This window comes from Zonotrichia leucophrys, chromosome 20 (genome assembly GCF_028769735.1).
Source record: "Zonotrichia leucophrys gambelii isolate GWCS_2022_RI chromosome 20, RI_Zleu_2.0, whole genome shotgun sequence".
Taxonomy (NCBI): Eukaryota; Metazoa; Chordata; class Aves; order Passeriformes; family Passerellidae; genus Zonotrichia; species Zonotrichia leucophrys.
This window is the reverse complement of record NC_088189.1, coordinates 6110415-6126735: the sequence shown is the minus strand read 5'-3', so window position 1 is coordinate 6126735 and position 16321 is coordinate 6110415. Positions and strand designations below refer to the sequence as shown.

The following is a 16321-nucleotide window of genomic DNA, read 5'->3' as shown; positions in this document are numbered from 1 at the left end:
AGTGGGGGAAGATGAAGGATCCAAACAAACACAGTCATGACCTTCCCTGTAGCTGCGTGGCACTCTGTGCTGAGTCTGGGCTGGAGGGAGCCTCGTGTGCTCTCCTGGCAGCTGGAGTCCATCACTCCAACAGTCCCCATTTGCTCCCTTTCTGTCTAGGGCAAAACTCTGCTGTTTATACAAAGAAGTTTTGGTTTTTGACTCTTAGTGCACCACTCTCGAGGTGAGATGGGCAGACTGAGGTCTGACTCTTCTGAAGTGCCTTCCTAATCTGGGTCTGGATTTTTCTTAATTGGGACTGGTGGAGAGAGTGTGAGCTTAGATATTTGAATCACAGATATGTGGAATGGTTTGGCTTGGAAGGGATCTTGGAGCTCATTTCATTCCAATGCCCTGCCATGGGCAGGGACACCTTCCACTATCCCAGGTTGCTCCCAGCCCCATCCAACCCCTTGGACACATCCAGGGATGGGGCAGCCACAGCTTCTCTGGACACCCTCCACCCTCACAGGGAACAACTCCTTCCTAATGATTTGTTCTCCCTAAATAATTGAAATAGAGGAATTGCTTGTATCATTGGAGAGCAGGGACCAAAGGTGAAACTGGTCTAATTCCCGAATTGTTCCCAGCTGCAGCATTTATAGGGCTGGAATGTGACCAAGAACTTTGCTGTAAAAGGAATAAGATCCAGCTTGTTCTCTAGGTTGACAGCACAAGAGGACAGAGCATAATTGGAAGTTTCAGGCAATCCTAACAATAGGTGTGCCACCAAGCTTGCGTACAATGTGGTTTTTCATCAGCCAACTCAGCAAGGATGCCTGGGAGAAAATTTAGGAAGCTGAAACTGGCTCTCAGCTGAGCTTAGAGAGCTGATGCTGCCCACAGGGATATTTCAGCAGTGAGTGTTCCAGACTTGATGTCACGAATAAAAGAAAAAAACCAAAACCAACAAACCCACAAAACCAACAAACAACCCGCTGAAAGTCCCATCTGTTTTCAATCAAGGCAGGCTTGACTCCAGAAGAAATAGCTTTGCTCAAATCCTACCCCATTTTCCTGTCCCCACAAGCCAGCTTTTCAAGAAAAAGTGTAACCCAAGTGATGGACAGGATCAGATGCTTTCCTCCAGGTCCAAAGCAATCTCAGCAGGCATCTGAGAGCGATTGGAGCACGTCCCTGTCCTCCCCACTGTGACCCTCCAGTGCAGAATCTGAGTCACCCTCTCTGATACTGCACCATTTATCATGAATCTTTCCATTACAAATCAAGCAGCCATGTGGAGGCTTAGGCAATTATTTCTCAATGCAGTCAGCTACAATAGCAGAATGAGTATTTGTAGATCTGTGATTAATCTGTGTCTGCTGTGAAATCTATGCCTGTGTAAAATAAAGGGGAATAGTTTAGGCAATTTGGGGACTGTAAAAAATCCATCTAAAGATCAGGAATGTGTCAGTTGTGCTGGTGAATGTCACAGCTCATGGCAACAGGGAGGCTCAGGTATTGTGGTGAGTTCCTCTGCAGGCACCACGCTTCTTTTCTTGATGGCAAGGGGTGACCTGGGATGGGCAGGAGGTCCCCTTGGCCTCTGGAGTGGCAGGTCACACTTTGGATTTTAGTGGAACTAAAAATATTAGTCTGTATTAGCAGAAAAGCCATGTTGGCTACTGTGTATGCATGTGGAAACTGGGGACACTAACATGGATTCTGGCTTCTCCACACCTGCCCTGAGATGAGTGGTGACCAGCTGGGGGGCACTGGTGGTTGATCTGGGAAGATCTTCTGTCTCAAATTCAATCTCTGCGTGATTTCTGTGTCACAGGTACCTGCATTTCAACAACCTGGAAAGTCTGGAGCTGGAGACTTTTAGTGACCTGCCTAAACTTGAAAGGCTGTGAGTAAAAATGGGATATTTATTGGGACCAAAAGGGTGAGGAGAAGGGGAAAACCCCCTTTATTTAGTGTAGCAGTTTTGCTAGCATAGAGTGTGGTCTCCAAAATGCAAAAAGAAACTTCTTTAAAGAAAGATTTTACATAATTCCTGAGGGGGAGGGTATGGAGGATGTGAAGGGAATTTCCCATTTTATGTAATGTTCAGGTTTCCATCTAAATAGGAGTAAATCTGCAGAAAGTCCTACAGCTGGTCAAGCCAAGTGAAATTTTACTCTGAGCATAAGGTCAGCAACATTAGTCACTGTTGGGCAGAGTGAGCTAAAAAAAGGGGGTGGAAAAGGGATAAAGTCAGAAGAAAGTCTAACAGGAAAAACACACCACATCCTTCTTGAGAGAAGTAAGGAAATGGAGTCTCCTGCTCCCCAGGATTGCTTCTAGCAGTAATGGAGCCACCAGCACAACAGTCCTTGTGTGGTTCCCACTCCATGGAGAAACCAGCAGACTTTCCTGGGCTGTGTGGAAATGTGCCTTATATCCATACATGCCAAAGAAATAAAACTGTGGGATCCCACACCCTTAGGAAAATTCAGACCTGGATCAGTACATGGCTGATCTCAGTCACTGTATTGGATCCAACAAAAATTCTGGATTTAAATTTTAAAGGAAGGTTTTTCAGCCTCCAAGCTGGGCAACCAGGCTGGACCCTGGTGCACACGTGTGTGTGCAGACATTTGCACTCTAGCTGTGCTGCTTTTGTGTGCTCTCCTGTTCCACCACCTACTAAAATTGCTTCATCTCTTTTATCAATGGTCTCTTATGAGTTTTAGATGTAACCAACACCAGTAAATTCCTCTACCGTTATGGGAATGGGGAATTAATGATCCCCTCTTGGTCTCCACTAATATTTGCATTTTAGTGCAATCAGGGTTTCTCCCTAACAACTGGAGAGTTTTATGTGTGTGTTAAGATTCTGGAAGTGAGAATTTGCCTCAGTTTTGTTCAGACATAAGCCCAGTTTAGGTGGCTGTTGTCTGAATTGGATTTGCTCATGGATTTGGGCTAATAACTACATGAAGTCCAATGCAGGAGTTGCCTAACACCAATGGCTGCCCTTGTGTAATTATCACATCATCTGCACAGGGGAAGGAAAAGGTCCCTTCTAAACTGGAGCTGACCCAGACCCAGAAAACAGAGGGTGGGTCCAGTCTGAGGGGATTTTGTGCCCTTTCTCCTCCCTGTGCAGAGAGACTGGAAGGGTCCAGTTCCAACCTGTTCCATCCCATCCTGAGTCACCATTTCCAGCCCACGCCCGCTCTCGCCTTTGGCAGGTTACGTCACACCCACCAAGGGATGAAATCCCTCCAGCTCATGGAAACAAACATGGAATTTAAACACTGAGCTCCGTTTGGATGAGTGGCCTTTGCATTGAAACTGAGTTGTGACCTGGGGTGTTATCATCCTCACGGTGCAAATACTGAATAATGTTCTGGCATGACTTCTCCCACTGCAGATTCTTGCACAACAACAAGATTTCCAGGATTCATCCAGGGACATTCTCTCAACTGGAATCCCTCAAACGGCTGTAAGTAAAAAATATTGCCTGCAAAGAGGACTTGTTTATCTTCAATCAGATGGGCAGGACCTGAGGAAGAATGTGCCTGGTTGGCAAAGCTTTTAGTTGTTGCACTTCTAAGGCCACTGCTTAGTTTATAAAACAGTTTTGATTGGACCTGAAAGCTTATTTAAGCAGTTAGAAGTTTCTTTATGCTAGTGTCTAATTATAATCAGCTTACAGCTTAATAATGCCACAGGAATGAACGTTCCTGGAAAGTCTTCACAAGGTTTTGAACACATAAAACATCCTTGAAAAATGTAGAAAGTCCAGGTCACGGATATGACCTTGAACATGTTTGTAGATCAGTATCTAGCATGGTTAGAAAAATCATAGTCATAAAAGAAAATACTTGTTTTCTAGATTGAAATTAGTCAGAGGAGTGCCAAGGGGCATGATTCCCTTTCCATGCAGGAATTCCCCAGAGTGCCATTCCCACATAACCTGTCTGTCTCTTAAGCTTACTTCTTTCTTGCTTTGGTTTTATGATCTCTGGGAATAAGTTCTATGACGTGTTTGGGAGGAAAAAAATAAATTCAAAAGGTAAAGGAATTTTGGTGTTCTGCCATGATTTTCAAGTGCAATAAAGTAATGTATTTCTCACTGCTGCCCTCAGTGTTTTCTGCAAGCAGGTAAAATGCTTCGCTTCTCTTTAACAGGGAATATCTTGTGAAATGCTGTCTGTAGGTGCCAGAGAAAAAGATGGGATATCTATAAAATACTCGGTCATGGCCCTGTGTGAAATCTCACATTCTCAAATATGTGACCCTGAAAGTGTTAGATTTTTCTTCTTTTTTTGCTTGTTTGTTTGTTTAGGCTTTTTTTTTTTTTTTTTTTGTTTTTGGATGGCTGTCCTGGTTTTGAAAATCATGACAATGGCTCAGACCCATCGACTGTAAAACTGTCAGTGGGGAAGGAGGCACAAACGAATCCCCCTGTAGTCCTCATTTATCCTCCTGGATAGCACTGCTTGTAGGAATGAGGTCAGTGCAGGGAAGAGGCTGTGGGGGCACTGCGAGGTCACTGGAGCTCCATTTGCTGTGGTTCAGGCTTGTGTTGCAGTAATAAAAGTTCTTCCAGTGGTGCAGAAATGCTGCAACTCCTCACAGCTGGTTACAGGAAGGGTCTGATCCCATCCACACATAAATAAATGGGGGGAGGGGGTTGGAGATGAAAGAGAAAAGCTGTAACAGAGGCAGTTCTTACAGAATTCAGTAAAAGTTGAAATCTCCATCCCAGGATAAACCCCAACATTTCAGTGTCTCAAGTATCCCAAAACTGCATAATCCAGTTTAACTGAATAATTTCTATTTGAAACTGGAATAGTTTCTAGTATTGGTCAAGCATCCTAGCTAACCATCATGGCAATGAAATATCTCAGATTTTCACTTGGGATGTAACCAAATGCAGGGCAAACCACCCAGGTGACCCTGGAGGGCTGTGTCCCCTGGAGAAGCAGGCAGCCCAGCAGCTGCAGCCTGGGCACTCATCGAGCTGCCTTTTTGCTGTTGCAGGAGGCTGGACTCCAACTCCCTGGTGTGTGACTGTGAGCTGCTGTGGCTGGCAGAGCTGCTGAAGCAGCACGCGGAGCAGGGCAGCATCCAGAGCGCCGCCACCTGCGAGGCTCCGCGGGACCTGCACGGCCGCTCCATCGCCACCCTGACCGCCCAGGAGTTCAACTGTGGTGAGCCAGATCACAGCCCTGAGCTGTGCTTTGGGCTGGCAGTTCCTCCCTCCTGCCCTTTGCCTCCCTCTTCCCTCTGCTGGCATCCTGGTTTCTCCCTCCTTCACTGCTGGAATGGGGAAATCCCAGTGGGGCTGCAGGAGGAAGCTGATATTCCCAGGGGTGTTGGAGGCAGCTCTGCTTTGGCTGCTGGATGTTGGCTTGGCTTTTTGCACAGAGTAGGGCTGGTAAAGGATCTGCTGCACCAGGAAATACCCCACCTTAGGCTGAACAGAAGGCGAACACTGGGAGAGCTGCAGTGGCAGGAAACACAACTGGAAACCTGAGGGAGAGCATCGTAGATACGGAGCTGAATGTTGTGTTTGACTGTGGAGTAACTGTTGGATTTTGTTAGCCTGTTATTCTTTAAACTTAGAGTTTTAAATTGGGTTTTGTTCTGAAAAAATCTTAAAATTAGTTATTTCATATAGAAAAAGACAAATCTCTGACTTTTAAGTGGAGGTGAGACAAAACTCTGATTTTTAAGTTGAGGTTGGTACAAACACTGGCTGTAGTTCCATGGTGCTTTGCTGCTGGCAGAGTCAGTTTGAGAAATTCCCACCCACGTGGGCTGGCTGTTAGCATCCCCCCTGGATATGCCAGCCCAGCTGTGCATGGCCCTGCTGTGAGCCAAATGTGTGAGATCAGCTGGATTTTGAAGAGCTCTCCATTGAATCCAGCTTTTCTCTTATGATTTCATTATTTTTTTTTTTTTAATTTGACCATTTCACAGATTAATTTAGGGCACAGCCATGGAAAGAGTTGAGTTGGCACAAACAGGTCTGTGACCTCAGGGGAGGGGGGATAGGAAGGGCCTAGGGAAAACAGCTGGGGACACATGGAGTGGCTGTGCCACACAGCATGCTGTCCCCAACACACTTCCAGTGCCACAGTACAGCTGTTAGTGCAAATTTGTTCTAGTTTAGGCATGGAAACACAGTGGGGTGTCTGTCAAATTACCAGAGCACCTGGTGGGAAGATTTTGCTGGCATTTGGCTTTCACCCTGGTGGTGTGCCAGCTGGGAAGACAAATGATACAGAGTTCAGCACAGAGCTCTACCCATGCAGGTGGCTGATATTCGAGTCAGTCTGAAAGCTGCTGGTATCATTAACCCATGGCTTTGAGCAGCTGTGAGCCACAGGGGCAAATCTGCCCTGGGTCAGTGTTTTGTACTGTGGGGCTGAGCTGGGTTTGGGCTGTGCTGGATTTGGGCTGTGCTGGCTTTGCCTTTGGGGATTTTTTCTGAGCCATTAATTTGTGGTATGAGGAGTGAGGACACTGACCTTCCATTGGAGGAGGTGACAGGTTCTCAATTTTAGCAATAATCCAGCTGGTTTTAGTGGATCACTGGTGAACATGCAGATTGTGAAATGGAATGGCTTTTTGAATCAAGATCAAGCGCTCCAGGCTTGTCCATAAATTCCTCCCTGTTTTAGCACATCCTTTCAATGTTTAACTTGCTTGGTGCTTGAGTGTATTCAAAGTGAAGAACACAGTGAAAGGCTTGGCTGGATAGGGACAGGATGATGAATTAGGGCCATAATGAATGAAATCCTGTTGGGAAGGAAGTGGTTTGGTTTGCAGGGAGCTGGCTCTGTGCTCAGGTGGAGCAGAAAGCTGCAGGCTGCCAAGGGCAGAAAAACAACCCAAGTGAGGATGCTACTGACTTTGTTTCTTTGGGGGGAGGCAGGGACCAACTCTGTAATGAAGGAGCTGTGTACATTCAGGGCTGTGGGAACTCATCCACTGTCCAGCTACTGGGAACAGGAGCAGCAGCAATTCCCCAGGGCCTTTACAGATGCTATTCCTTCATGATATTTTCAGGTGTTAGTGAATTTTGGGATTCTGAGTGGATGCTGCTGTGCCTGAGGCTGTGCCTGTTCCTTGGGGCACTGCAGAATGGGTGTTGTGTGCCCCACCACACCCCAGCTGGGCTGAATTTTTGTGCTGCTTTGGACTGGGTTGTGTTCAAATTGTGTTTTGCAGAGAGGCCTCGAATAACCTCAGAGCCCCAGGACGTGGATGTGCTCCTGGGAAACACAGTTTATTTCACCTGCAGGGCAGAAGGAAACCCAAAGCCTGCCATCATCTGGCTGCACAACAAGTAAGTCACATGCAAGGAGCCCTGGGGTGGCAAAGGTTTACACGCACTGAGCTCTTCAGTGCCTGCCTGTAATTGCAAAAGTTGTTTCACACAACATTAAAAAAATATAAGAAGAAAAAAAGAAATGGTTATTTCATGAGTTATATTTACCTTCCTTTTAACAGCATTCTCTGGTGACCACATAATCCAAGTGGTGTTTTCATCTGCATTTGAAATATTTCATCTGCTTTTGTAATGGATTCCAAGAGCTTATAACTTTCCTATAAACATACTCTGCAGGCTGAAAGCAGTTGTCTTTTGATCAGGAAAAAAATAAAATTAGAGTTTCATGTTCCTCTCAGCCACCATGCTTGCCATTTGTTAACTGCTGAGATGCTTCTCACTAAAGGCTGGTTGTGCTAGGTATGAGGTTTCTTTCCAAAGAGAAAAATTGCTGTGCTCCACTGAAGGACAGAATTTGCAAATTCTTGTATAGGTTATGTGCTAGATGCCAGAGTGTTCTGGGAAATGCTGCACAATAAAATATTCTCTGCCCACTGTGGAAGTGAAGCTGCCTTGCTGCTTTATGAGCTTCTTGTCTGGTGAAGCCTGAGCAGGGCTTGGTTATTAATAAAAATGATCAATGTGTGCTTCTTCAGCAAACCCCCCACCAGGCAGAGTTTCAGCCCAGAGCAAAAGTTTATGGCTGAGTTAAGTCCCTTTGGAAGGAAGGTTTTGTTAGGGAAATGCTGGCAGGCTCCCAAAGACAGCATTGTGAGAAGGATAATGATAATAAATGCTCAACAAACGAGATAGGGCTGGAGAGAGGAGACACCAGGGGAATTAAATAAATGCCCAGCAAGCAGATTAGATTGCATAGTGGGTTCAGCCTTTGTCCTGGGGGGAGAGAGGTCCCTTCTTCCCTTTCCATCATCTGCAGCCATCCAAGATTCCTTCGTGCTGGGACAAATGGGATGCAGCACTGGGACCTTCTGCCACGGGCTGGGATCCAGGAGCCACAGGTCACTGCAGAGAAAAGGAAGATGTTTCACAGCTCTCGGGCTGGGTTGGAGTCCAAGCCGTGTTGAGGTCCCATGGTGACTTCTCAGAGTGTTTTGTTCCTCTCAGGCCTTTGAGTCTGGAGCTTGAATAGCAATGGCTGCACACAAGAACAATATTAATTCATTGTTAAATTTGCACTTAGTGAGTAAGGGGAACAGGCATTCTGGGCCAGGATGTCCTGACAATGGCAGCAATGCTGTGACACGGGAACAGAGTGCTCTCCTGATGGGCTGTAAATGTCCTGTGTAATCAGTGGTGAGAGAAAAAGCAGCTCACCCAGGGAGCAAATCAGAGCTGGAGCTGCACTTCAGCACTGTGAGTCAGAACTCTTGCTGCAAATTTCATGAAGTTTCAGAATAGCTCCAAGAAATGCCAACCTATTGCAATGCAAAGCCCCCAAATCCCCCTGGAAGGGGGACCACCAGTCTTTATTCCTTTCAGATTTTCCCTGTTTGTGGTTGTTTTTTCAGTAATAAGATTGACATGAAAGATGACAACCGCCTGAACCTGCTGCAAGATGGGACCTTGATGATCCAGAACACCAAGGAGTCGGACAAGGGCGTCTACCAGTGCATGGCCAAGAACATTGCTGGGGAGGTCAAGACACAGGAGGTCGTGCTGCGCTATTTTGGCACCCCATGTAATTGAGCTTTGTGCACCCCTTTACGACCTGGGGGCTTGGGGATAGGAATGGAGCTGAATCAGAGTCAGTCCCAGCTTTGTACGTGCCAAGGTGTTCTTGGTGTGCTGGGGGAGAGAGTTGAGGCAGGCAAGGGAGGACTGAGCTTCAGGGGTTCCCCCTGGAGTGGGAAAAGAGGAACTTAGGGATTGAAGGTAATTGGGACTGGGGAGGGAGTCTGAAGTCTGGGATGAATTCTGAATTCTTCCCCAGGGTGAAGGGGACATGGGCATGAGGATGCTCCAGCACTGGGTGAGTGGGTGTGAGGAGGTGTAGGAAGATGCTGGGGGCATTGCTCAGAGTGAGGATTTGGATGTCAGGGTAGAACCAGAGTGGGTTTCTGGGTTGCAGAGCAGCCCAAACAACTTCTGCCCATCTGCCAGCAGCAGAGCTGGCTCCTAAAGCTCTCCTTTCCTTCCAGCCAAGCCCACCTTTGTGATCCAGCCACAGAACACTGAAGTGCTGGTTGGGGAAAGTGTCACCCTGGAGTGTGGGGTCTCTGGGCACCCCCAGCCCCGCATCAGCTGGACCCTTGGCACGGGCTCTCCTCTACCACAGGATTCCCGTTTCACCATCACCAGCTCTGGAGGACTCTTCATCCAGAACGTCACCTTCTCGGAGCAAGGGCAGTACAACTGCAATGCCAGCAACTCTGAGGGCTCCATCCAGGCCACAGCAAGGATCATAGTGCAAGGTGAGGGCTCCCAGGCTGATCCTGGAAGGGTTCTGGGACATTTCTGGAACACTGTGTTTAGTCAGTGGGGTGTGTTTGAGTCTTGTGGCTGATTCGGCTCCCATGAGCTCCCTGAGTGTTTCCTGCTGCTCAGTCATTGCCTTCCCTTCCAGATTCTCCCAGGTTTCTCGTCATTCCCACGGATCAGACAGTAACTGAGGGACAAAGTGTGGATTTCCCCTGCTCTGCTGAGGGTCACCCTCCCCCAGTGATTACCTGGACAAGGGCAGGTACTGCCTAACTTCATTTGTGGCTTCTCTCTCCCATGCCATCATCCATGGGGTGTGGGTGGGAACGGCTGAGCTCCTGGCTCAGGGTGGTGGCTTGCAGTGGTGGCACAGGACAAATTGTGACCAGCACAGACCCAGTCCCACATGGAGGTGTGTTGCAGATCACCAAGGATGGTGTTGAACACTGAGGAAGGGGCATCATGAGTCTCTGTCACAAGGAAAGAGTGTGATGGTTTTCCTCAGCATGAAACCCATGGAAAGCATTACACTTCTTCCTGCAGTGGCTTCCCACCTCCTCTGAAAAGGCAAGGTCTGGAACCTCCAGGTCATATCAATCACAGAATTGTTTGAGTGGAAAAAGACCTCTAAGATCATGAATTCCAGCCCTTAACCCAACACTGCCATGTTGACCACTAAACCGTGTCCCTAAATGCCAAATCTACACTTTTTTTTGACACTTCTGGGGATGATTCCACCACTTCCTTTTGCAGTACCACCATGTCCCCAGCTCTGTGTCATTTTCCCTGGTTTGCTGCCCTTGTGGAGCACATTGGAGAAGGGCACCATTCACTGGCACACCTCAGAGTTTTCTCATAGCTTAGGAAAAAAGCTTTTGGGACAACAGGTGGTGGTGAACTTTTAAAGTCTCAAATAATTGTTAATGCTGGCTCCACTGAACTGATCTCATCCAACACTTTCTGGGACAGAAGCCAATAATGCTTGGCCCAGAGGTCCTCCAACTTTTCCTTATGCTTCATAAGCCATAATTAATGGTTTAGGGCTGTGGAGATTTTGTGGGTATTGTGTTCCAGCGTCCACAGCAATGGCCCTGACACGGAGTTAAGAAGGACCAGCTGAAATTCTGCTCTGCCAGCATGTTCTCCATCTCCTTTAACCTGTTTTCCTCCACTTTCCAGAAAATATATCCTAGGCACATGGAAAGGAGCACAGTGACAAGAAGTGAGGTTCATAACTGCTTTGTAACCAGGTTTGCACTCGGCACTCCATAAATAAAAAACCAATGAAGCTTCACAGTGCTTTCACATGTTGAAAGCAAGACAAGATGAGCATTGCTCATCTCAAAGCCACTTTTGAGAACATAGGGGGTTTTAGTGTTTGGGATGAATAAGTAGAGAATGAATAAATGGAGGAAAATGGAGTATATTTAAAAAAAAGTTGCTAGCCTGACAAATTTTGGTAATTTTATTTGGGTTTGTTAAAGCAGTTTCATTTTTAGCTTTTCTCTTGAAATAGAGAAAATATTGAAACAACTGTTTCCAGACCAAAAAATCAGACCAAAAAATTTAGAAAGACGATGCCAAATGTTCCCATTTATTTGATGAAACAGAGAGTTTGGATAATTGAAGAGTGATTTGCTATCCATCAAGGGTCAAAAAAATCTGCAGGCTGCACTAAGAAAATACTTAGGAGGAAAGAAAAAGGGTTCCAGCTCTTCCCAGCTGATCAGACAAGACAACTCAGTGTGTATAGATGGTATTTCAGGGCAACTGATGCTGGGTAAGAAATTAAATGGGTGACTATCACACAAACCCCTACAGTGAATCTAGAAACAACACAAAACACTTTTGTGACAATATTAATATAGGAAGTAATATAAAAGCAGGTCTTTAAGTGTAGGCATCCAGGTGCAAATATGGCAAATTGCACACTGAAAATGTGCTGAATATGCACACATGTCAAAGCACGTGTGACAGAGGGCAAGTAAAGTTTTATAAGTTCAGCAAATTTGCATAATTGACAAGAATCCCTAGTTAGAAACACAGGTAACCCTGTTGGTTCAACTCCTTGTGAAGCCTCCATCCCTGCTAGTTGTTCATGTCTAATACACAAGGAAGTGCCTTGGGAAGGTGTCTTGTCCTTGATTCCCATAAGAAGCAAGATCAGAACCAGCCCTCAGAAATTTGTTGGCATAATAGGAAATGTGCTAGCGTTAGGAAACTTTATAACAATCCAACAACCACTTCCAGAGCCGCGGATAGATACGAAAACCACACCAAAGCAAAAATCATTTTGTCATCAGTGGGATGAGGGAATTAACGAGCTGTTTGGTCCCCCAGGTGGGCCCTTGCCCAGTGACCGGCGGCACAGCGTGCTGGCCACGGGCACGCTGCGCGTGGGGCGCGTGGCCCTGCACGACCACGGGCAGTACGAGTGCCACGCCATCAGCGCCATCGGCGGCACGAGCGTCCCCGTGCAGCTCTCCGTGACCCCGCGAGGTGAGCTGGGCTGGCAGAGCTGTGACATTGCTTTTTTGGTAGATTGTTGGAACCCTGGATGCTGAGAATGTTAAACTTTCCGTGCTGAAAGGCACAGACCCGCGAGGGAAGACTGCATTTGACCTACTGTCACTGTGATATTTCATGAAAAATCCCTTCAACCAGGGTTCCTTCTCCTGGCAAGATGAGAGGCCTCAGCTTCTCCATGTCTTGCTCCTCTGGAATGTGATTTGGAGAATTGTTTACCCAGTGTGTGAATTGTTTTTAATTAATGGCCAATCACAGCCAGCTGTGTTGGACTCACTGAGTGTGCCACGGGTTTTTATCATCATTCTTTTCTAGCTTTGTGATGTATTCTTTCCCTTTCTTTAGTATAATTTTAGAATAGAATAGAATAGAATAGAATAGAATAGAATAGAATAGAATAGAATAGAATAGAATAGAATAGAATAGAATAGAATAGAATAGAATAGAATAGAATAGAATAGAATATATATGGAGCATATTTTCTAGAAAGCCTTTGAATTAAGGATTTTAAATGGCGCAGCACATTCCTGTGTAATTACCCCAAGTAGAGATGCAGAGGAGCAGAAAATAATGAACAAAAATTACATAAATTTATAAACAGAGAGCTTGGTAGTGAGACAGAGAGCACAGGGTGAGCTGCTGCTGCCCCTGTGCAGAGCCCTTGCACGAGCAGCAGCTCTGCGTTCCCCATGCTGAGATGGTTTTTTACACACAGATTTCTTTATTTCCTTGGTGCATTTTTCACCCCAGTGACTTTTTTTCCCTGTTTTGCACAGTGATCCCAGTGTTCCTCCATCCCCCCCAAGACCTGGTGGCAGAGACAGGCCAGGACGTTTCCATTTCCTGTGCTGCCCAGGGAGACCCAAGGCCCACCATCACCTGGGTCAAGGTACGTGGTGATTTCACATCACTCAACCAGCAGTGGGAGCAGAAGGAAAGGCCTGAGAGGGCAGCAGAGCAAGTTTAGGTTGTGGCAGGGCAGAAGAAAGATGTTAAGAAGCAAGAGAATAAAAAAATTCAAAACTAAAGTCACATCTGCCACCAGCCAGGCTGAGAGACTGGGTTTGAGTGATGCTGTCAGAGCCAGCAAAAGCTGGGATTTGCAGGTCAAGCCAGCAAAAATCCATCAGTTCCAGGTTGTCCTAAAACTGAAAATATTTCAACTTAATTCTGTGCCATGAAACTTCTGTGGGGGCATGAGGGCCTGGGATTTGTTCCAGCCAGCCTGGCTGTGTGGGGTGTCATTGTGGGGACAACCTGGGGAGGGAGCTGAGCAGGGACCTCCTCACTGTGGTTCCCATCAGGAACAGGTGTCCTTGGACGTCTCTCTGGTTTCTCTGGAAGAGCAATGCTAACATCTGGTGGCCACATTTGCTCATCACATCCATCCCTGGGTTTGCTGAGCAGGCTGAAGGCTGGGCTGGTGGGAAGCTTTCCGTGCTCTGACACAGCTTCTTGTCTTTATATGGTGCAACAGGAGGGCATCCAGATCACAGAGAGTGGCAAGTTCCACATCAGCCAGGATGGGACCCTCTCCATTCAGGACCTGGGTGTGGCTGACCAGGGCAGATACGAGTGCATAGCAAGGAACCCCTTTGGCTTCACCTCGAGTGCCATGCAGCTCACTATCACCGGTACTGTATCTCCCCCCGAGCCTTCTCTGGCTCCCCTGTAAGGACCTGCTGTGCTCGGTTGACAGCTACACTTTGAGCAGTTAATTATGTAAGAAATTATTTCTTCAGCTTCTTTGCAGACAGGTCCTTTTGGATTGGAGTCACCTCTTTGTGAAAGCCCACGCATCTCCCAGCTGTCCCTCGCTGTTTGCTCAGCTGAGCTGCAGTTGCTCCCTGCAAAGCCAAAGGTGTTATCTTAAACCTCCTCCTGCAAGCCCAGCTGTCTGTGTCTGTGTAGTTATTGCCTCTGCTGGGAGGGACAAACTTATTAAAATGTGCCAGTGTGCTCACAAATCATCATCTGGCCAAAATCTTGCATGCCAGGGAAGGGAGGAGCAGAACAATATTGTCACTGCAAATGCAGGGGTGTAAATGTCTGCTCAGCCATAGAATCACAGACTCACAGAATCAGTGAGGCTGGAAAAGACCTTCAGGATCATCAAGTGCTACCTTAGACTCTGCACCACTTTTGGGAATGGGAACTAGGTCTGGTTTTCAATCTCCTGCTCTGTGCGTTAGTGAAGCTGTAATGATCAAGGAGGAGTAGCTCTTCTCTGCTGGTCAAACCAGAGCTCAGGAGTGGAAATTGTACCTTTTAGAGGGTAAGAAAACTGGAAAAGGAGAAAAGAAATCAAGGGCAAACAAAAAGTTTAAAATATAAGTAAAGAGCTGTTCCAGCAATAGCCACAGTGGCTAGTGAGTAGCTTATTAGATTAATTTAGTAACATATGCCATACAGGGGCTGTAAGCAAGGAGCTGAAAATAGTCAGAAACATCTTTGTTGTTTGAAATAGTTCCTGAGATAATTTCTGTGGTTTGTTCTTGATTGGTGCCTCATTCACCAGCTGGCTGTAGCTTACACCAGTAGCCAGCTGGGAACTGGTTTGTTCAGCTGTGACAAAGGCCCTGGCTTAAAAATGCATCCTGTAGTAATTTTAAAGAAGTGATGTCTGTACTTCTGAAGGCATTCCAACAACAACTTTGTTATTTTTATCTAAAATAATGTAGCAAATGTGTTAACACTAAGTTTGGACTATTATTATCATAAATATCTATTAAATACTAGCAATAATTAATAAGTAAAGCCTTCCACAAACAGAAAATTAATATATGATTATATATTAATATATGTGGGTGCCCAATTTAATATTTAAATTAATTTCATCAATTTGACAAGTACCTTTGTGGGAAGCAAATATATTCTTTTGGATTAACCCACTGTGATTTTTCCATTTTCTTTTTGCAGTTTAACCACTAACCAAAACAGGCCTTTTTTTTGCAAAGCTCTACAGGAGAAAACTCTGAATGTGTGCCCACAGACATCTCCTGAAAAAGTCACCTCCTTTTTCAGGCAGTTCACATTCTTCAGAATAAACAAAATAAATTCATGGTATTGATATTACAAACAGAAACGCTGTTTGTTCTGCAGCGCGGTCCCCAGAGCTGGTGCTGCTGCACAGATTTTCATGAGCTGGGAGGGCCCATTAATATCGAAGCAAATTGAGAGTGTTTTGTTGTTTCTCTGTGCTTTGGGCAGCCACGGACGTGGGGCGGAGCGGGGACACGTTTGTGGCCACGTCACTGCGCGAGGCCATCAGCAGCGTGGACCACGCCATCAACTCCACACGGACCGAGCTCTTCAGCAAGTGAGTGTGCCAAGGGCCTGGAGCTGCGGCCTGAGGCAGAAAAGTGATAAAAACCCACAAGAAATGAAGCTTTATCAAAGCTCATTTTAGCACTGGCAGCCCGCAAAGCAAAGATACAGGATTTTTTCGAGTGCTGGAGGTTGAAGCTGCACCCTGTAGGATGTGATAGAGCTTCCCAACAGATTTGGGATTCTGGAAAAGTGAGATACATAAGCATCATCTCTTATGCCACTTCTATCTGCGTTTTGTCAGCTCGAGTTGGCTGTGGAGATAGTGAATAAAAAGGAAAATTATCAAAGGAGTCATTTTATGAATGCAACTGACTTTGTGGAGGGTGTACAGAAATAATAATATAAAAATTCCAACCATTTCCTCAAGAAAAAATAAATTCTCGAGTGAATATGATTCAATCCTTTTCTACCCCAATATATGTTTTTATTGGAAGGATGGATAGTTTGTATTAAGCCAGAAACCCTCTGGGTTTCAGCTGTTGAAAAGTGAAAAAATAAATTACTATCACAGAAAAAACCCAGAGAAACTGAGGGAATTAAATATGTGCATTTTCCTGGGGAAAAATATCCTTTCTTTAATCATCTGCAATGTGCAGACGAGCCATGTTGGTCTTATGCACTAATTTGGGGGCCAAGCACTAGACCAGCTTAGAGCCTGACTCTTGCTGCTTGTAGGGTCTCAGTGCCCTGGGCAGAGTTGATTAATTTTAATGA

At 46.0% G+C, this 16321-nt stretch overlaps 1 protein-coding gene across 2 annotated transcripts in view; it reads left to right on the top strand.

The window, feature by feature from the left end:
• LOC135456122 (peroxidasin homolog) overlaps window positions 1–16321 on the top strand; it is a 42053-nt gene that overhangs the window by 16846 nt on the left and 8886 nt on the right. For both annotated transcript variants that reach the window (XR_010442464.1, XM_064729799.1), the window contains exons 5-15: window positions 1820–1891; window positions 3401–3472; window positions 5017–5186; window positions 7213–7330; window positions 8842–9011; window positions 9472–9744; window positions 9897–10013; window positions 12092–12250; window positions 13054–13166; window positions 13755–13911; window positions 15488–15596. Coding sequence is in view for 1 of the 2 variants with exons in the window: in XM_064729799.1 (XP_064585869.1) it covers window positions 1820–1891; window positions 3401–3472; window positions 5017–5186; window positions 7213–7330; window positions 8842–9011; window positions 9472–9744; window positions 9897–10013; window positions 12092–12250; window positions 13054–13166; window positions 13755–13911; window positions 15488–15596 (1530 nt within the window). In the remaining variant the exon portion in view is untranslated. The remainder of the gene's footprint in view (window positions 1–1819; window positions 1892–3400; window positions 3473–5016; window positions 5187–7212; window positions 7331–8841; window positions 9012–9471; window positions 9745–9896; window positions 10014–12091; window positions 12251–13053; window positions 13167–13754; window positions 13912–15487; window positions 15597–16321) is intronic.